Source organism: Sciurus vulgaris, assembly GCF_902686455.1.
Source record: "Sciurus vulgaris genome assembly, chromosome: 4".
NCBI lineage: Eukaryota > Metazoa > Chordata > Mammalia > Rodentia > Sciuridae > Sciurus > Sciurus vulgaris.
In genome coordinates this window covers 943,035-964,225 of record NC_136464.1, presented here as the reverse complement: position 1 = coordinate 964,225, position 21,191 = coordinate 943,035, and the positions used below count along the sequence as shown (strand labels likewise).

General features: G+C 59.4%; 1 protein-coding gene across 11 annotated transcripts in view; it reads right to left on the bottom strand.

The window, feature by feature from the left end:
* CFAP46 (cilia and flagella associated protein 46) overlaps window positions 1–21,191 on the bottom strand; it is a 101,802-nt gene that overhangs the window by 48,513 nt on the left and 32,098 nt on the right. For 10 of the 11 annotated variants that reach the window (XR_013763632.1, XM_079138715.1, XM_079138713.1 and 7 more), the window contains 13 exons: window positions 20,976–21,138; window positions 16,889–16,976; window positions 14,700–14,838; window positions 14,362–14,545; window positions 8,109–8,292; window positions 6,670–6,872; window positions 5,579–5,698; window positions 5,420–5,503; window positions 4,597–4,746; window positions 3,168–3,316; window positions 2,680–2,778; window positions 1,365–1,497; window positions 470–616 (listed from right to left, as the gene is read on the bottom strand). Coding sequence is in view for 10 of the 11 variants with exons in the window: in XM_079138715.1 (XP_078994841.1) it covers window positions 470–616; window positions 1,365–1,497; window positions 2,680–2,778; window positions 3,168–3,316; window positions 4,597–4,746; window positions 5,420–5,503; window positions 5,579–5,698; window positions 6,670–6,872; window positions 8,109–8,292; window positions 14,362–14,545; window positions 14,700–14,838; window positions 16,889–16,976; window positions 20,976–21,138 (1,843 nt within the window). In the remaining variant the exon portion in view is untranslated. The remainder of the gene's footprint in view (window positions 1–469; window positions 617–1,364; window positions 1,498–2,679; window positions 2,779–3,167; window positions 3,317–4,596; window positions 4,747–5,419; window positions 5,504–5,578; window positions 5,699–6,669; window positions 6,873–8,108; window positions 8,293–14,361; window positions 14,546–14,699; window positions 14,839–16,888; window positions 16,977–20,975; window positions 21,139–21,191) is intronic. The other variant, XM_079138712.1, reaches the window with a different exon arrangement.

Sequence of the window (21,191 nt, the reverse complement as noted above, 5' to 3'; positions counted from 1 at the left end):
TGAGGTCGGGCAGTCAAGAGCTGTGTGAGAACACAAGTAAGCACCCAAGACAAGACCAGAGCAGCCAGGCCAGTGACCTGCGTGGAGTCTGCCTTCTGGGCCAAGATGCTCTCTGGCAGAAGATCCTGCACAGGGCTCCCCATGTGTAGCCCCAGAACTGAGGAAGCCAAGAGTCCCATCGCCACGGACACCTGAGGGGAGTAACAGAGGCAGCAGAATAAACCCGAGTGACCGGAAGCAGGGACTTCCATACACCACAACCAGTGCACCAAAGAAAAGAGTAGGTCGGCCAAGGACAGGAGAGTCAGACTTCCAGGGAGTGCATCCCAGCAGAGCGTGGAGTGGACCTTCCATGACGGAAGGACACACAACAGACTCAGAATGGACAGGCCTGGTTCCCAGACAGAAGCAGCTCACCTGTGCAGGTGGAGGGAGCTCCTCAGATGGCCACGGGCTGGGGGCTCCTTACCTGGAAGGCCAGGTAAGCCTCGGACAGGAGCAGCCGTGCCGGCTGGTACAGGTTCATCTCCAGCAGGACCTCGGCCTTGAGCAGCCACAGCTGGGGGTAGGACGTTCCATCCAGACCCCTCCCGGTCTCTCCATTCATCTTCAAAATCTGTAAGACACTGCGGGCTGATGCCTGTGCCCCTGTGAGCCACCCTGGCCGAGGAGGCCCGGGGGACAGTGTGACGCCACAGCTGCATGAGGACCAGGCTTTGGGGCTCCCGGCACCAGAGCTCGGGGTGCTGAGGACTCCACCCGGGCCAGGTGCTCGGCTGCAGCTGCACCTGTCCACCCGACAATCGCTGGCTCCCGGGACCTCTGCCCCTTCTTACTCTCCCCCTCCAGCCCACCCAAGCCCCCCACTGGCTGGGAGGCTCTGCAGCCCAGGGCACGGGTGCCTTCCTACAGGGTCTTGAGTGTGGACCCCGGTTCCCAGGAGTGCTCCCGCCTGGCATCCTGGGGACCGGCTCTTCACGTAGAGCTTGCTGTCTGGAAAGCTACTTTCCCTCCTGGACAGAGCTCTAGGGGCAGCCAGGTGGTCTAGGGGGGGAGCTGGCTAGTCAGACGGCAGGGCCTTGAGAGGCCAGCGGGCTCCCTTGGGCTTCCCAAGGATGAGCTCTGCTCCAGGGGCGTCCGTCCTCCCTGACTTCTCTCTGCTGCCGGGCCCCTGGCACACCGGTTCCATGGTGGCCTGTGGTGGCCTGTGGTTACCTGCAGAATTCCAGGAGGGGTCATAATCCATGAGGCCTCTGGGTCCCTGAACCCAGCACGGGTTCCAGCAGTGAGCGCCTCACTAAATTCTGGCTTGCTGGCGCCCACCGCAGGCAGTATGGCGCCAGATCAGCAGTGGGAGTGGCTACCTTGTCTTGTGCTATGAGCGGCTTGGCCTCCTCAGGCTGGCTGGGGGCCACGGGCTCCAGCACCACCGGCAGACTTTCTTCCAGCACAGGCTCCTTGTTTTTCTCCCTTCTCAATGCAATCTCCTTCCTGCAGCTGGCGAAGCACAGTGACCAGTGACAACGGCCACCTTCATCAGCACCAAAGAGATGCTCGCAAGGCTACAAGAAGCCGATGTCCACATTTTCAAAGGGACTGAAAGTGTCCTTGGATTTGGCATCAATCCGGCTCCCAAATTCATGTCTCGGTCCTGTTTTCTCTACGGAACTCCTCGACATCCTGGCTTTAGAGCCCCAGACTCCACGTGCCTGAAGCAGACCTCCCGCCACCCACGTGAGAGGCTATGCCCCCGGGGCCCCCACGTGGAGCACCTGGGGGCTCCTGCTCCTCACCACCAGCCCCGGCACAGCAGGTCCAGAGCTGTCCCCTGGACAGCCAACCAGCAGTCTCTTTGGCCTGCACTGGTCCTTTCCTTCAGCACCTTGGACACTTCCCAACCCCCAGGCCTCTCCTGACCACCTGCACCTGGACTGCCACTGTGGGGCACACACCTTGCCTGTCGCACAGCCCACCCTTAGTCCTGGATGGAATAGTATACAGCAGGCACTCGCCAGTGAACCCACAAGAGGAAGGTCGGCTAGGCCCAGGGCTTTAGCAGCTGCGACCTCCATCAGCTGGGGGCCATGAGTCGCTGAGCCAGAACCACCTTGGGATGTCCCCCACGTTGCTGGAGGCTTGGCAGCTCTAGAGGCCAGTGAGGACAGGACAAGTGGACTATGTGGCTCGAGAATGCAAAAGTCGAACAGGGACACTGCTCACCACAGGCTGCACAGTGGAAGGTATGGACAGCATAACAGAGTGATGGGCAGCAGTAACCCTATCTCCTTTGTTTTCTAACTTACTTGAGGAAACACATCACTCCCACAAGCAAAGGAGTGCTTTGTAGTACAGACTGACTCCCAAGGGACCTCTGGATCCTGTGGGTCCAGCTGTGGGACAGCCGAGCTCTGCAGACCTCCAGCACCTCTGAGTGACAGGCCTGGCACCTGAGCTGGGGCTCTCCCAGGCCCTCTATCCTTTCCTCCTGTTGTCCCTCCTGAGTGTCCACCTGGCTCCAGTGTGCACACATCCCCAGGCTGTCCCTGAAGGCGCTGCCTGACAGGACCTCCAGGTCACCAGGCTCCCTGGCCTCCACCTGGCCCTTCTCTGCAGTGAGCTCTGGCCTTGGCTGCATAGGCGCCCAGGAGCGAGTGTCCTGCCCGAGGGGACAGCACGCACCTGGCCTGTTCCATGTCACCGATGTATGCCTGCCCAACCACCGCCTCATGGTGAGTGGCCGCTGCGGTCAGCCTCAGGTCCCAGCACACGCAGGCAAGTCTGGGGGCAGTTGGATAGGAGAGGGTCCAGTCACACAGGCTGAGGTCGGTGGGGGGCAGTCAGTGGGGACAGGAAGCCCTGGGGGCTTGGGGAACTTGGCAGAAGAGTGTGGAATACCCAGGCATTGCCCTGGCTCGGCCTCCGGCCACCCTTCTCTCTGTCCCCTGTCCTCCCTCCCCTGCTCCTCGAGGGGCAGTGCCCCCACCCCTGCCGTGCGCTTCCTTAGAGGAAAGCACCACAGCTATGCTTGAGTCTCGACCGCTGTCGACACAGATGCTCAGCCTCAGCAGTCACGTTTCAAAACGTGGGTTCCATGCGGCTTTGGGCACACCGGCCTTGGCCGCTGCAGCGCCCCCTCCTCCCTGGGAGCACGGGGCGTGCACACCCACCGAAGGTGGTAGAGGTCTGCCAGGCTCTTGCTGTCCACCACAACGCTGGCGATGAGGGCACCCAGCTGCAGGATGGGGATGGTGAGCTCATGCAGGAACATCCTCTGCAGGGCCGTGACCAGGCGGTCCAGGTAGTACAGCGTGTACGTCTACGGAAGCAAGCTGGCGTGGTCACGGCCGGGGCAGCAGCAGCCTCCTGGGCACACCCGCTCCTGTGCCCATTTGCAGAGGCCGCACTCTAGTCCCATTGTCCCCGCCGACTGCTGGCCTGGCAGAAGCAGGCGTCCTTCATGAACACGCACAGCTGCTCTAAAACCTGACGTGGACAGCAGAACAGAGCGTCCTGTGATGTGGGCCTGAGCTGGACGGCCGTCTCACACTCTGCGTGTGGAAGCTGGTGACGTGCCGGGGGCAGCGGCCAGGCGCGCGGGGGCCCTGCAGGTCTGGCACGCAGACCGTTTGCGGAGCAGCTTCTGTAGACACTGCGGGGCGCCTGCAGCCCTTCCAGGAGAGCCCTGGCCTCCGAGGAGGTCGCCAACTTGCCTTTCCGTGAACTGACCCCACGGAGGGCGGGAGCCAGGCCCGGGCAGAGGGCGGCCTGCTGCAGGTGGGAAAGGAGGGTAGGCACGCTGACCTGAGGAGGGCCAGCTCGCTGCGCCCCGAGCACCCACTCTCCACGGCACAGACGCTGCTGCCACCAGGTGGCCTGTGCCAGGAGCAGGGCCTGGCCACGGAACTCTGGCCACGGCGCGGGGCTGGAGGCAGGCGGAGGCACCCCATTGCTGAGGACTCTGTGCCGTGGAGACTTTCTGGAAGGCAGGTGTGCCTTTCAGACTCGCGGACCCGGAGGCCCCGGTAAGCATGCTCCCAGCTGCCGCAGCTGTGGACTGGACCTGCACAGCGCCCACCAGCAGGAGAGAGGCCCACAGACCACATCTGCTCCCAGTGCAGGCGCTCTGCACACAGAAGGGTGGGCCACTGTGACCTGCAGTGTAGAACGACCCAGAAGGAAGTCAGCCCACAGGTGACGCATCCATGACTATTCCTGGAGCCCAAGTCGGGCGGATGAGGTGGGCTGCACTAGGGCCCAGAGACACGTCCTCCTCCAGGACCGGGGAGACCACACAGCCCGACAGGTTGTGAGGTGTGACCAGCAGGAGGGGTCCAGGCTACAGTCCCAGGGTCCCTGAGGGGGGTGGAGGAGGAGGTGGCAGGGGGAGGGGCTGCCTGGCCATTGAATGGACTGGGCAGAGGAGGTAGGAAGGAGCCTCCTGTTGACACGGGCTGGCTGGCCAAAGCCCCTGGGTGTGTCTGGTGTCTGGGCATGCGTCCTGGTGGGTGTGGTGGAGGAGGCTTCCGTGGTGAGTGCTGCCTGGCCAGCAGGCAGACTGTCCCGGGCAAAGGCCTCCCTGCCCTCACGCCTGCTCACCGGCTTTTGGATGGTGGTGGCATTCACGGCGAAGTCACTTTTGTCTTGCCTGAGCACCGCCAGCAGTTCCTCGGGGCAGGAGTAGCAGGCCCACTCTTCCACGCTGGCCGGCAGATCTTCAAGCGGCTTGCTAGGAGCCGAGGTCTGAGACTGGGCAGGAGAGAATGGGGATTCACATTAGAGAATGGAGTTAAAAATGTGTCCCCACCTGGACGCAGGAACTGTGACCTCGGGGAAACTGCTCTTTCGCACAGCCGCGGGGGCGGGGCTGCACCTGCCCACCCTGATGCCCAGGGCACACTGGCCCTTGCCTGCCCTCCACCTCTGCAGCTTCCACACCGAAGCCACTTCCGACTCTGTGCACAAGGCAGCTTCTGGCCTCACTGCCCAGTGACACTGAGGAGTCTCTGCTGCGCACAGCACAGTTCTGCTGGGCTGCCAGGCTCTACGGCCACAGGTCGTGCAACTGGGGTTGGAGCCCGCGAGCTTCGGGCCACAGGCACGTGTCTCAGACCTGTGTCAGCACAGGGAGGAGCCAATATTTTAGGACAAAAGGTCCCATGTGCCCTAGCGGCTTCCTACATGAAGCACCGCTTTTCTCCTGGTCCTCGCCCCCAGGACCTCCAGGCTGCTGTTTAACCTGGCTCACCAGGGCACAGGGTTGCTGCTCAACCCTGCGCAAGGCAAGTCAGTCTCCATTGTGCAGAAGAGGGAATCGGCACAGAGGAGGTCACAGATCCAACCTGAGTACCAGGGAGGCTGGGAGGCCGTGGGGCCTCACCTCTGCCTCCAGGGAGGCTGTGTCTGCGGAAGACACCCTCACCTGTTTCCCGTCCTTGACCTTCTCCTTCTCCTCCTTGACCTTCTCCTTCTCCTTGACCTTCTCCTTCTCCTTCTCCTCCTTGACCTTCTCCTCCTTGACCTTCTCCTTCTCCTTGACCTTCTCCTTCTCCTTCTCCTCCTTGACCTTCTCCTCCTTGACCTTCTCCTTCTCCTTCTCTTTACCTTTCTCCTTCTCTTTTTTAGATAATGATATATGTGAACTGGCTGTTGTTAGAATTCTATTTTCTAGAATCGATTTTCCTGCTGTCAACAAAGACATCTGGGGAAAAACAAAACCCAAATTGGCAGCATTAGAAGCAGAGCTGGGCCCACGTCCTCCTGCACATGGCCAGAGCGGGGCTCCTGGCTCTGAGAGTGTTACTCGGCTGTGGTCGGGCCAGGAGCTGCCACAGAGCTGAGCTTCTATTGGGCCCCTAACAGCTGTGTGATGGCCCAAGAGCACACAGGGGTGTCCCCTGGCTGGGTGCAGCTGGACATCCTCACACTGAGACTTCCTGTGGACAGACCTTGATCATCCCCCAGAGGCCTCCTGCTGGCGAGGCCTGGGAGGGACGATGGTGGCTCCCCAGGACTCTCGATGGATAGGGATGCCAGGACAGAGGCACCTCTGCCAGTGAGCCTTGGGTGTCCAGCAGAGGAAGGCACAGCTGGCCCTCAAGGAGGCCTGGGCCTCCACAGAGTGAGTCAGGCCTTCAGCGCCGGAGCTAGGCGGCCGCGGCCCCGCTGGAGAGCTGGGGACAGGTGAACTCTCCGGTCCTTCGGGTGGCTGAGAGGTGCCCCTTGTCCCTCACCTGCTGGGGGCTCTGGGCTCACTTGTTCTCAGAAGACAGGCCTGTCCTGGGACCATCACACACGGGCAGTCCCCAGGAGCAAGGGAGACCAGACAGAGTTGCCCCGGGACCCCACAGGGAGCTGTGGAGGTCAGAAGGAGGCCCTGCACGGCGGGGGTGGAGTCAGAAGAAGGTTCTGGAAGCCACAGATATTGATGGGAAGATGGCTGCTCTGTGGGTGGGCTCGGCTGGGGTGGGTTTGGGAAGCAGGGGCCGGTTTGGAGGCAGCAGCGGTTCCTCCTTCCCAGAGCTCCGAGGACACGGAGCACACGGGGGTCAGAGAGGTGCCAGAGGGTCGTTCTCGGGGTAGCGCCTGGGTGGCCGGGTGGGGTCTGCCCTCTGGAGCCCCAAGAAGGCTTTCCCAAAGGAAGCAGCGAACAGGCCGCGGGCCCAGCCCCACCTGCAGGATGTGCCTGAGGAAGGCGTAGGCCAGGAGGCAGTCGTCCTGGTGGTGGGCAGAGCTGGGGGTCCCCATCAGCGCCCGCAGGATGTGCACGCAGGCCAGTGCGTCCAGTTGCTTCACGTTCCACAGCCGCTCCCAGGAGATGTGCTCCTGGGTTGAGGGGTTTTCTTCGGTTGGGGTCTGAATGGAGTCACACTCCCCTGCAAATGGGGTGCCCAGCTGAGTGCACCTCTAGACTTGGGGTGCCTGTGGGCCGGGACTGCCCGTCCTGCTCACTGGCTCCTGCTCAGCAACCTGCCCTGCACCAGGCCTCAGCTGGGGCCCCCTGACTGGTCTCTTCAGAACCAATTGCTTCCCAGTGTGCTGCCCTTCCGCCCGGGCCTGGCCGATGCAGGAGGCCCCTGAGCCCCGTGCCTGGCTGGTTCCTGCCGCCCTGGGGCCTGCTCCAGGCTGTGGAATTGCCCTGGGGGTGGGTGGGGTCTGGGCCCCTGGCTTGTGCAAGTCTGAACCGGGCCGTGCCAGCCGAGGCCATGCCCTGCTGCTGGACACAGCCTGGGGCCAGCTGCCCTTGGGCTGAGGCGGTTCTTCCTGGAGTCACGTGCTCTGTCGAGGTGAGGTCTGCCCCTTCGTCTCTGCACGCCGCAGTGCTGAGCACCGCAGTCCCGGCTGAGCTGTCCCTGGGCTGGACTGAGTTCCCTCAGGTATCCGCAGCTCTGACCTCCCTTGTGGTCCTGACCCAAGCCCCTCGCCACTTCCCCCAGGGCCTGGGGTCTCTCAGGAGATCTCTGTCCATTCTGACAGCAGTCTGTGGCCACTAGGCCAGTGGCCCTGACCAGGCCAGCACCATCCAGTGCTGCAGGGAGCCTGTGGGCTGCACCTGAACCTGCACATGCATCTAGGGCCTTCGTTCTCCTCCTTCTGCTTGGGCTGGGTCATGGTAGGCCTGCAGGGTGACCTGTGGGACTCCTCACAGGGACCTCTGTCCCCTGGTGTCCCTGGGTTGGTGCCAGGGCAGTGGGGTTTGTAAGGCCCTGGATGATTCTGGCCTCAGCAAACCTTCCCTCACCCAAAGGCCTCTCAGCCTCCAGTGTCACGGGCAGGCGGGGGAAGCGTGGTCCTGCCCAGAACCTGGGGGAGAGGTGCCGCTCCCTGACGCGCTGGGTGGGCGGAAGCTCTCACCTCACTGCCTACGTGGCCGTCTGTCTGCAACGTGATCCAGAGAGGCAAGGCCACCGGCCCCTCTCCTGAGCACCTCCGAGGGGTCAGGGCCTCCCCCACCCACAGGGAACATCGCCCAGCTGACCTGCACTGGGCACACACTTTGCTGTTTACGAGGAAGCCAACTTCTCTGAGTGGGGACGAGATGGGGTGGCACCAGGGCCCGCAGCCCTGCAGAGAGGTGGGCAGGGAGGAAGCGACAGGCTTGGCACCCTCACCCTGCGGCCCCGGCTCCAGCTTGGGCTCCGGCTCGGGGTCATCTCTGTGGGGTTTCATGGCCATCAGGATCTCCACTGCCCAGTTGAGGTGGGAGAGCACGTCCTCGAGAGGAAACTGCTGGTGGTACAGCCACTGGCTGAACTCCACGATGTAGTCCACCTTCTGCCACGCGCTCTCTGGCTTCTTTGGGAAGAGACAGAGGATCAAGCTAAAGACGCCACAGGGCTGGTCCAGCGTGCAGGGAGTTGGCCCAGAAGACCCGCCCGACACCCTGGGACAGTCACCATGAGGGCCACCTGATGCCCGCTTTGCTGTGGGCACCATGCAAACCACTTCCACTGAGACTGGTTTGCAGGCTCCAGTGTGGAGAGGAGGTGGCGGGAGGATGTGCACAGCCTAAGGCCTGGCACAGCACTGGCCCACACCCGCACCTCGACCCTGGAGGCCCTGGTCTGGCCTCACAGGACCAGCTCTGCCTGGCTCAAGCTCCAGCCAATGGCACCATCTGGGCCTGCTCACCCCTGCTCCCAGGAACCCTTGGCCTTCTGGGGGCCCAGCCCCACTGCATCACACACGCCCCCAGCAGTGGTACCCTTGGGTCCTCCTACCCCTGATCTGCATGTTCTGAGCACACGCCTCTGCCCATTGACTCATTCCATAACACCTGTGGGAGTCTGCCAGCCGGGCCTGGGACTCATCTCAGGGCGCAGAGCACAGACGCACAAGCGCCTTGCCAGGGACCTCCAGAGGTGTGCTGCTCTCAGGATGGGGCAAAGGGCACCAGGGAAAGGACTCTTCAAGAGGGCATGAGCTGGCCAGGGAGCAGTGTCTGGGAGAACACTCCAGGCAGCGACTCCAGGCCCTGGAAGAGGCTGGGGGCAGGCGGACTGGGCAGTAGATGGTGAAAGAATGAACATTTTTTTTAAGCTGTTTTAAAGAGTGAACATTTCTAAGCTGTAAGCTGTTCTAAAGAATGAACATTTTTTTTATCTTAACTCCCTAAGGTCTCCTGCCCATTGTCTTAACTCTCTGATGTCACCCTCCTGGTTATCTTAACTCCCTGAGGTCACCCTCCCAGTGATGGGAGCAAAAGCCCCTAAAAGCTGTTCCAGGAAATAGCCCCAAACAGAGGGTAAAAGAGTAAATTGGGCTAGATGACTAAATAGTGCTCAAACAGTAGGATTACCAGAAACTATTGACCAGAATCTTACGCCCTGTTGTAAAACATTGTAAAACATGTTGTATGTTATCAGACAACTTAGACCCCCTTTGGAATTTCCCGGCAGCTTTGTTCCCCCATTTTTTCTTTTCTTTTCCCTTTTCTCCCTTTCATGTGCGACCCCTCCCGATGTGTGGTTTTCTGCCTTTATAAGCTTGTAAGATTTTCTGCTAGGGACTCGACCCTTGCACTCCTGCGTGAGTCACGAGTCGGGTCCCAGCGCGCTGGAATAAACACCTCTTGCGGTTTGCATCAAGTGACGCCTCCTGTGGTTGATTGGGGTTGCCGTCGGTCCGAGGGATAGAGTCGGGGTCTCCTTTTTGGAGGTCCTTCAATGGGAGGCCATGGGCCAGAACATGGGTGTGCACAGGAGAGACAGAGGGAAGCTGAGAAAAACCTGGAGTGAGCCAGGTAGAAGGACGACTGAATGGGAACCATTCAAAAATGGGGTGAGGGAGATTAAGATGGCCTGGCAAAGGGGGTGCAGCCTGCGGGTGTGAGGCCAGAGTGACAGAGAGTACCAGAGGCAGGTGAATGTGGTCCTGCAGGTGGAGGACAGGCTGAGGTTGCAGATCCCAGGGGCAGGAGTGTGTGGTCCTTCAGGTGGAGGACAGGCTGAGGGTGCAGATCCCAGGGGCAGGAGTGTGTGGTCCTGCTGGAGGAGGACAGGCTGAGGGTACAGATCCCAGGGGCAGGTGTGTGTGGTCCTGCAGGTGGAGGACATGCTCATGTGCAGATCCCAGGGGAAGGAGTGTGTGGTTCTCCAGGTGGAGGACTGGCTGAGAGTGCAAATGCCAGAAACAGGAGTGTGTGGTTCTGCAGGTGGAGGACAGCCTGAGGTTGCAAATCCCAGGGGCAGAAATGTGTGAACCTGCAGGTGGAGGACAGGCTGAGAGTGCAGATCTCAGGGGCAGGAGTGTGTGGTCCTGCAGGTGGAGGACAGGCTGAGGGTGCAGATCCCAGGGGCAGGAGTGTGTGGTCCTGCAGGTGGAGGACAGGCTGAGGGTGCAGATGCCAGGGGCAGGAGTGTGTGGTCCTGCTGGAGGAGGACAGGCTGAGGGTACAGATCCCAGGGGCAGGTGTGTGTGGTCCTGCAGGTGGAGGACATGCTCATGTGCAGATCCCAGGGGAAGGAGTGTGTGGTTCTCCAGGTGGAGGACTGGCTGAGAGTGCAAATGCCAGAAACAGGAGTGTGTGGTTCTGCAGGTGGAGGACAGCCTGAGGTTGCAAATCCCAGGGGCAGGAATGTGTGAACCTGCAGGTGGAGGACAGGCTGAGAGTGCAGATCTCAGGGGCAGGAGTGTGTGGTCCTGCAGGTGGAGGACAGGCTGAGGGTGCAGATCCCAGGGGCAGGAGTGTGTGGTCCTGCAGGAGGAGGACAGGCTGAGGGTGCAGATGCCAGGGGCAGGAGTGTGTGGGCCTGCAGGTGGTGGACAGGATGAGGGTGCAGATCTCAGGGGTAGGTGTGTGTTGTGCTGCAGGTGGAGGACAGGCTGAGGGTGCAGATCCCAGGGGCAGGAGTGTGTGGACCTGCAGGTGGAGGACAGGCTGAGGGTGCAGATGCCAGAAGCAGGCGTGTGTGGTTCTGCAGGTGGAGGACAGCCTGAGGTTGCAGATCCCAGGGGCAGGAATGTGTGGACCTGCAGGTGGAGGACAGGCTGAGGGTGCAGATCCCAGGGGCAGGAGTGTGTGGTCCTGCAGGTGGAGGACAGGCTGAGGGTGCAGATCCCAGAGGCAGGAGTGTGTGGTCCTGCAGGAGGAGGACAGGCTGAGGGTGCAGATCCCAGGGGCAGGAGTGTGTGGACCTGCAGGTGGTGGACAGGATGAGGGTGCAGATCTCAGGGGCAGGAGTGTGTGGTGCTGCAGGTGGAGGACAGGCTGAGGGTGCAGATGCCAGAAGCAGGAGTTTGTGGTCCTGCTGGTTGTGGACAGGCTGAGGGTGCAGATCCCAAGGGCAGGAGTGTGTGGTCCTGCAGGTGGAGGACAGGCTGAGGGTGCAGATCCCAGAAGCAGGAGTGTGGGGTCCTGTAGGTGGAGGACAGGCTGAGGGTGCAGATCCAGGGGTAGGAGTGTGTGGTCCTGCAGGTGGAGGACAGGCTGGGGGTGCAGATCCCAAGGGCAGGAGTGTGTGGTCCTGCAGGTGGAGGACAGGCTGAGGGTGCAGATCCCAGGGGAAGGAGTGTATGATCCTGCAGGTGGAGGACAGGCTGAGGGTGCAGATCCCAGGGGCAGGAGTGTGTGGTCCAGGAGGTGGAGGACAGGCTGAGGGTGCAGATGCCAGAAGCAGGAGTGTGGGGTCCTGTAGGTGGAGGACAGGCTGAGGGTGCAGATCCAGGGGTAGGAGTGTGTGGTCCTGCAGGTGGAGGACAGGCTGGGGGTGCAGATCCCAAGGGCAGGAGTGTGTGGTCCAGAAGGTGGAGGACAGGCTGAGGTGCAGACCTGAGGGGCAGTAGTGTGTGGTCCTGCAGGTGGAGGACAGGCTGAAGGTGCAGATCCCAGGGGCAGGATTGTGTGGTCTAGCAGTTGGAGGACAGGCTGAGGTTGCAGATCCCAGGGGCAGGAGTGTGTGGTGCTGCAGGTGGAGGACAGGCTGAGGGTGCAGATCCCAGGGGCAGGAGTGTGTGGTGCTGCAGTTGGAGGACAGGCTGAGGTTGCAGATCCCAGGGGCAGGAGTGTGTGGTGCTGCAGGTGGAGGACAGGCTGAGGGTGCAGATCCCAGGGGTAGGTGTGTGGGGTGTTGCAGGTGGAGGACAGGCTGAGGGTGCAGATGCCAGGGGCAGGAGTGTGTGGTGCTGCAGGTGGAGGACAGGCTGAGGGTGCAGATCCCAGGGGTAGGTGTGTGTTGTGCTGCAGGTGGAGGAGAGGCTGCAGGTGCAGATTCCAGGGGCACGAGTGTGTTGTGCTGCAGGTGGAGGACAGGCTGAGGGTGCAGATCCCAGGGGTAGGTGTGTGTTGTGCTGCAGGTGGAGGACAGGCTGAAGGTGCAGATCCCAGGGGCTGGAGTGTGTGGTCCTGCAGGTGGAGGACAGGCTGAGGGTGCAGATCCCAGGGGCAGGAGTGTGTGGTGCTGCAGGTGGAGGACCAGCTGAGGGTGCAGATCCCAGGGGCAGGATTGTGTGGTCTAGCAGTTGGAGGACAGGCTGAGGTTGCAGATCCCAGGGGCAGGAGTGTGTGGTGCTGCAGGTGGAGGACAGGCTGAGGGTGCAGATCCCAGGGGCAGGAGTGTGTGGTGCTGCAGGTGGAGGACAGGCTGAGGTTGCAGATCCCAGGGGCAGGAGTGTGTGGTCCTGCAGGTGGAGGACAGGCTGAGGGTGCAGATCCCAGGGGCAGGATTGTGTGGTCTAGCAGTTGGAGGACAGGCTGAGGTTGCAGATCTCAGGGATAGGAGTGTGTTCCTGCAGGTGGAGGACAGGTTGAGGTGCAGACCCGAGGGGAAGTAGTGTGTGGTCCTGCAGGTGGAGGACAGGCTGAGGGTGCAGATCCCAGGGGCAGGAGTGTGTGGTGCTGCAGGTGGAGGACAGGTTGAGCGTGCAGATCCCAGGGGCAGGAGTGTGTGGTGCTGCAGGTGGTGGACAGTCTGAGGGTGCAGATCCCAGGGGTAGGTGTGTGGGGTGTTGCAGGTGGAGGACAGGCTGAGGGTGCAGATGCCAGGGGCAGGAGTGTGTGGTGCTGCAGGTGGAGGACAGGCTGAAGGTGCAGATCCCAGGGGTAGGTGTGTGTTGTGCTGCAGGTGGAGGAGAGGCTGCAGGTGCAGATCCCAGGGACACGAGTGTGTTGTGCTGCAGGTGGAGGACAGGCTGAGGGTGCAGATCCCAGGGGTAGGTGTGTGTTGTGCTGCAGGTGGAGGAGAGGCTGCAGGTGCAGATCCCAGGGGCAGGAGTGTGTGGTCCTGCAGGTGGAGGACAGGCTGAAGGTGCAGATCCCAGGGGTAGGAGTGTGTTCCTGCAGGTGGAGGACAGGCTGAGGTGCAGACCCGAGGGGAAGGAGTGTGTGGTCCTGCAGGTGGAGGACAGGCTGAGGGTGCAGATCCCAGGGGCAGGATTGTGTGGTCTAGCAGTTGGAGGACAGGCTGATGGTGCAGATCCCAGGGGCAGGAGTGTGTGGAGCTGCAGGTGGAGGACAGGCTGAGGTTGCAGATCCCAGGGGCAGGAGTGTGGTCCTGCAGGTGGAAGTCTTGCCTTGGCGTCACTTGTACAGGGAACTTCCCAGGAATTCTGCTCGTTTTCTCAAAGCAGCTTGGCTCTGGGCCCCTTCAGCCTCCCTTTCCTTAGCTGCTTCTCTTCTTGGACTAGCCTCTGCCTCTCTCTACCCAAATATGTCCAGAAGGAGAATTGCAAGGGATAAACACCATTGCTGACTAGAAGCAAGGCCAGGGCCTACTCACACCACTTGTAGCAGTGTCCTGGCTCTGCACTGGTCACTCTGTGCTGCAGATGGGCCTCGCCCAACCAGCGGCTGAACTGTGTTTGGATCTGGGTAGCCTCCTGACCATCCCACCACCCCCTCATTAAGGGATGCCCTGGACCCAGCAGCAATCTGAAGTTTTCAGGGTGGGATGTGCCCAAGGCCCTAGAACAGCCACGAAACTGAAAAGCCTTTTAAGGCACTTGCTAATGGTCTGGCCTTTCAACTCAGGCCCAGGACTCCTTCAGTCCCCTGACTAGGTCTTCACATGCATCCCTTGTGGGCCTCCCTTGGGAATCCCAGGCACTGACTTAGTGACCAGCGCCCACACTCCCCTCTCACTTGTGGCAGCAGTGCCAGGTGCAGCCTCTGGGGTAGGGAGGGTGCCAACCCCAGGGCCCAGGTCCTGGACTGTTGCACCTGGAGCTCAGGCTCTGGCTGTAGGGCTCCCAGCACGCTGGGCTTCTCCCCTTGGGGCCTCAGAAGTCTTCCCAGGCTGGAGAGGACCCCTGGATGGCCAGCCAGCCTCTCAGCAGAAGGGGACCCTCAGGCAGTCGGCTCCCTGCACGGGCCTGGCCCAGCAAGCCCAGCTGTGGGGCTTCTCTGCGCGGCCCCCGGCCGAGACTGACCTGCAGTGCCCGGATGGCGTTCTCGTAGCAGGTCAGCTCCCCACACACGGTCTTCGAGTTCAGGGCCAGGCGGTGCCACATGCGTGCCAGGTAGTCCTCGCTTTCGTCCTTGAACTTCTGGATTTCCATGGTAAAATTCTGGCCAAGTTTGGCTTTCACAATGACCATGTGTTTGAAAATCAAGCTACAGAAAGGAGAGAGAAGTCCGTGGGGAAATCCTGAACCTGCGCAGGCCGCCAGAGCTCAGTCTGTCCATGCTCCTGCCCCAGGCGGGAGGCCAGAAGGGAGCCTGCGGCCTCGGGCAGGGCAGTGCTGGGCAGCAGGGTGCGGGCACTCACAGGCGGTGGGCAGTGCGAGGCAGCACATGCACAGCCTCGTCCAGCACCTTGAGGCCACCCTCCCAGTCGTCCTGGTCAGCATGGCTGTGGAAGAGCAGGCCGTAGAGGGCAGCGCGCAGTGTGAGGTCATCCTCAGCCCCTGGGCAGAAGGGGCAGTGGCCTCAGAGGGGACAGGCCATGTGGCTGCTTGCTGACCCTGGCCCACGGGCCTCTGACCTCCTAGAACCTCCCTCCGCATCCAAGCCCCCCATCCAGAGCCTTTCTGCACAGGCGGAAGGCCAGCACTGTCCCTGCAGGGCTGATGTGAGGGGTGGGCCTGGGCGGCCCTGCCTGTCACTGGCCCAGGTGCCTCAGTGCAAGGGAACCATTCTCGTGTCCCCTGGTGGTCTCTGCTGCTCCCTCCTGTGGGTTTTGGGGATCTTGCTCTAACAGAAGTGCCTGCAGTTTGAGTGCATGAAAGGTCAGCATGCGGGACTCGGGTCACCATGAGCTGAGGGACTCGGGTCGTGCAGCACGTTTCCAGGATGTGGGCTTCTTAGGCGTCATGGTGTGAGCCAGGCTGGACCTGGCACGCAGCCCTCGTCCCCACCGGAGGTCCTGTCTCCAAGCTTGCGCCTGCATTTGTGATCCCCCCACCCCCCGCATTTCCGCTCACTCACAGAAGTGGCCCAGGGGGACTCCATGGGCTGGAGCACCCTGACTTAGGAGCTGCCCACCCTCTGTGGGCTCTGGGCGGAGCAGGACCACCTTCCAGGCTGGACGCTAGGTGTCTGGGTGAGGAGCCTATCACTTCAAGCGTCCTCCATGGTGTCCAGCCCCTCCTCCTCCCCCTGGCTCCGGTGCAGCTGCTTCTGCAGCAGCCAGCACCCACAGCAGGCCAGGCCCAAGTCCTCCCTGGCACTGGAGCTTCTCCGACTGCACAGTCCTCCATGCCGGTCTTTCTCTGGAAATCTCAGTACATTTCTCATCATTTAGAAACTATCACAATAAGGAAAGCAGAGCTCCTTTCTCCCAGCGCCCTACCCGGCACAGCGCGGGGCAGGCTGCAGGTGCTGAGGGTGGGCCGTAGCAACTCCAGCCATGCCTGGCTGAGCGCACAGTGGTCCCAGCCACGGTGGGGAGCATGGAGCTTCCTTCCGCTTTTGAGGTGGTTCTCTTAATTTCTCCAGAGTCAGAGCCCTGGGTCAAGAAGCCCTGGGTCATGGGCGTGGCTGAGAGAGGGCCCTGGCAGGAGGGCCCACTGGGATCTTCATGCTCTGCTGGCCCCTGGGTCTTGGGCCACGCCATTCCAACTACGCACCACAGAATCTGAAAGTTCGGCTGCCAAAGTTGGTGCAAAGTATTCCCTACGCTTTCCTTCTTAGTTTTCTGCTTTCCTCCTTATTCAGGAGGTCCGATTTTTTGGTCTGTGGAAACGCGCACCCTGGCACGGATGTCTGCAACGCCCAATTCTGCCGAGATGTTTTCTAGTCAGCTGTTCACCAGACCCTGGTTTCCCCGAGAGCAGCAGCCTCGCCTGCCTCCCAGGTGCCTCTCAGGCCCGGTGCTTCCTGCCTGACGCTTCCTCTGCACCTCCCCGCCTGCAGCACCACGAACAGCCTCAGCGGTTGGGCCTTACTACCCAGCTCACGTCTCATTATACACAGCCACCGTTTCAAAAAATCTAAGTCAATTTTCTCTCTGAATAGTCTCTACAGTCCTCAAGGCTCAAGGCTGGGACCCCCTTCCTAGTCACAGGGCTTGAAGACCCACCCAGCACAGGCGAGGGCTCTTGATTGACAGGGAGGACTATATTTAGGAGATAATCTCTTGCTCCGTAAACTGGACTGGAGTTCTAGAGTGCTGTTCTGATACTTTAAGGTCAGGGTGTTTCTTTTCCTTCTTTAGAAGTGGATCTCCACATGTGTGTGGTAGAAAGTGTGATCTAATAGCAAATGTGATTCATCCACCACAGTAGCCTGGAGGCCTGTGCTGGCCCTGGACTGGAGGGGTGTGGCCCTGGGCAAGGCTGGAGCCCAGCCTGGGCCTCCTGGGGTCACTGTGCAGCTGCTGAGGAGCAGACATGCTCGCAGTGGCCATGAGGCCAGGTCTCATGCAGGGGGTGTGGGCTCTGAAGGCACAGAACTCCGCAACGGTCCCAAGTCCTTTCCTCCCTTCACCTCGAGCACGGAAGTCCTGCACCCACCAACCTGGGAGAAGATGGCCCTCAGCTCCCATCCTGCTGCTCTGGAAGTCTGCGGTGGGCCACTGGTGCAGGAGCAGCGTGCGCCCCTTCTCCTGCAGGGAAAGCGAAGGGTGCATGGGCTGGAGGGTGCGGCGTGCCCCTTGGGAGGCCCAGTCCCAGGCCAGCGGGGCACAGTCCTGGGACTCTGGCCGGAACAACCAGGCAGAAGGAGGGGACTGAAGAGATGCAATGGGAAATCAAGAGCCGGAGGATCTCACTGGCTGACACGTGATCCTACAGAAGACCCCAAAACTCCACCAGAAGATGGAAGTTGATAAAAAAAATCCAGCAAAGTCACAGATACAAGATCAAAACTCATAAATCCACAGCTTTCCTATACTCCAATGATGAATCTGCTGAAAAAAGAAATTAGAAAAACTATTCCATTTACAAAAACCTCAAAAAAATAATCCAACTTGGGAATAAATCTAACAAAGGAGGTGAAAAATCGCTACCATGAAAACTGTAGAACACTGAACAAAGAGATGGAGGAAGCCCCAGAGGACAGAAAGACCTCCCGTGTTCACGGATAGGCAGAATGAATGTCGTTAAAATGCTCGTATTACCAAAAGTAAGGTACGGATTCAATGCAAAACCCATCAAAATGCCAATGGCATTCTTCACAGAAGTAGAAAAAAGAGTTCTAAAATTCATTTGGAAGGTGGAGAGGCCCAGAAGCGCCCAAGCAATCCCAAGCAAGAAGAGCAGCCCTGGGGGCATGATTCCCGCTCTGCACCACACTGCAGAGCTCTGGTAGCACGGACCGTGCGGTGGCCAGCACCACAGCACAAAGACCATCGCGTCGAAGAGAAGGCGCAGGCAAAACCCTGCACTTTCAGCCGTGGGATACGTGGCAAAGACGCCAGAAATATGTTGGAGAAAAGAGTCATTTTCACAGTGGTGCTTGGGAAACTGGATATCCGTCTGTAGAAGAACGGAATTAGATCCCCATCTCTCACCACGCACAAAAGTCAACTCAAAGTGGATCAAGACTCAAGACTCAAAGTGGAATTAGACCAGACTCTTTGCAGCTCTTAGAAGAAAACAGGGCCAACACTCCACATATTAATGCAGTCACTGACTTCCTGAACCAGACCCCTAAGGCTCAAGAACTAAAACCTAGAATCAATAAATGTCATCAAACTAAAAAGCTTCTGCACAGCAAGAAAATGATTAAAGCACACAGTACACAGAGCACACACACACAGCACACACAGCACACACACAGCACACACACAGCACACACAGTACACACACAGCACACACAGTACACACAGCACACACACAGTACACACAGCACACACACAGCACACACAGCACACACACAGCACACACAGTACACACAGCACACACACAGCACACACAGCACACACACAGTACACACAGCACACACAGTACACACACAGCACACACAGCACACACAGTACACACAGCACACACAGTACACACGCACACACACAGCACACACAGTACACACAGCACACACACAGTACACACAGCACACACAGTACACACAGCACACACACAGCACACACAGTACACACAGCACACACACAGCACACACAGTACACACAGTACACACAGCACACACAGTACACACAGCACACACAGTACACACAGCACACACACAGCACACACAGCACACACACAGCACACACAGTACACACAGCACACACACAGCACACACAGCACACACAGTACACACAGCACACACAGTACACACGCACACACACAGCACACACAGTACACACAGCACACACACAGTACACACAGCACACACAGTACACACAGCACACACACAGCACACACAGTACACACAGCACACACACAGCACACACAGTACACACAGCACACACAGCACACACACAGCACACACACAGCACACACAGTACACACAGCACACACAGCACACACAGTACACACAGCACACACAGCACACACAGCACACACACAGCACACACAGTACACACAGCACACACAGTACACACAGCACACACACAGCACACACAGCACACACACAGCACACATACAGCACACACAGTACACACAGCACACACACAGCACACACAGCACACACACAGCACACACAGTACACATAGCACAGAGTCATCACACAGCACACACAGCACACACACAGCACACACAGTACACACAGCACACACACAGCACACACAGCAGAGTCATCACACAGCACACACAGCACACACAGCAGAGTCATCACACAGCACACACAGCACACACAGCAGAGTCATCACACAGCACACACAGCACACACACAGCTCACACAGCATAGAGTCATCACACAGCACACACAGCACACACACAGCACACACAGTACGCACAGCACACACATCACACACAGTACACACAGCACACACAGCACAGAGTCATCACACAGCACACACAGCACACACACAGCACACACAGTATGCACAGCACACACATCACACACAGTACACACAGCACACACAGTACACACAGCACACACACATCACACACAGTACACACAGCTCACATAGCACACACAGCACAAACTAGAGTCATCACAGCACACACAGTACACTCAGCACACACACACATAGCACACACAGCACATACAGCACAAACTAGAGTCATCACACAGCACACATAGCACACACAGCACACACAGTACACACAACACACACAGCACACACAGCACAGAGTCATCACACAGCACACACAGCACACACAGTACGCACAGCACACACATCACACACAGTACACACAGCACACACACATCACACACAGTACGCACAGCTCACACAGCACACACAGCACAAACTAGAGTCATCACAGCACACACAGCACACTCAGCACACACACACATAGCACACACAGCACACACAGCACAAACTAGAGTCATCACACAGCACACACAGTACACACAGCACACACAGTACACACAGCACACACAGCACAGAGTCATCACACAGCACACACAGCACACACAGCACAAACTAGAGTCATCACACAGCACACATAGCACACACAGTACACACAGCACACACAGCACAAACTAGTCATCACACAGCACACATAGCACACACAGCGCACACACAGTACAAACTAGAGTCATTACAGCACACACAGCACACACACACAGCACACACAGCACACACAGCACAAACTAGAGTCATCACACAGCACACATAGCACACACAGTACACACAGCACACACAGCACAAACTAGAGTCATCACACAGCACACACAGTACACACTGCACACACAGCACACACAGCACACACAGCACAGAGTCATCACACAGCACACATAGCACACACACAGCACACACAGCACAAACTAGAGTCATCACACAGCACACATAGCACACACAGTACACACAGCACACACAGCACAAACTAGAGTCATCACACAGCACACATAGCACACACAGCAAACACAGCACACACAGCACAAACTAGAGTCATCACACAGCACACACAGCACACACAGTACACACAATACACACAGCACACACACACAGCACACACAGTACACAGGGCACATGCAGTAGTACACAAGGACACACACAACTCACACCACACACAGGACACACCACACATATTTTACAAAGGCCACACCGTCACACAGCGGGGACCACACACGCATATCCAGTTCCATCCACAGACAGGATCACACGGCAGCACGCACACACAGCCCCGTCCCCTGGCAGTCTGGCACTGACGGGAGTCCTCGTCTGAAATGAGTGTGATGGAAGCAGGGCGGGAAGAGTGTCGGGTGGCGGAGGAAGCGCAGGGGAGAGCAGATCCACAACCCAGCCCTCCCCTGCGGACCAGCAGGAGGGGAAGCCACGGCCCCGGGAGAGGAGGGGCCGAGCCACTGGGAAGGCCCGCAGCCCTGTCCCCCAGGGCTGGGACAACCTGTGTGCGAGCAGCAGCAGGCGAGAAGGGTGGAACGCAGTGGGCTGTTGAGGAAAGGTGTGGGCATGGGCAGAGGCCTCAGGTGGCCCTGAGCTGGCGGCGCCTGCCCTGGCCACCGTCTCCGGGGACCTCAGCCCCCCTCTGCACACCTGCTTCTTGTTCTCCGTCTTGTTGATGATGCTGATGATCTTCTGGACGGCCCCCCTGGCCTTCTTCCTGTTGGCGGCCGAGGACAGGAGCGGCAGCCAGGTGTTCCAGTAGTGCCGGGCAGCCAGCATCACCAGGGCGCTGCTGCCCGCCAGGCCCCCAAACCTGAAAGTGCATTCTTGACCCAGAGAGGGCAGGCACAGGCGCGGGCTGCTGGC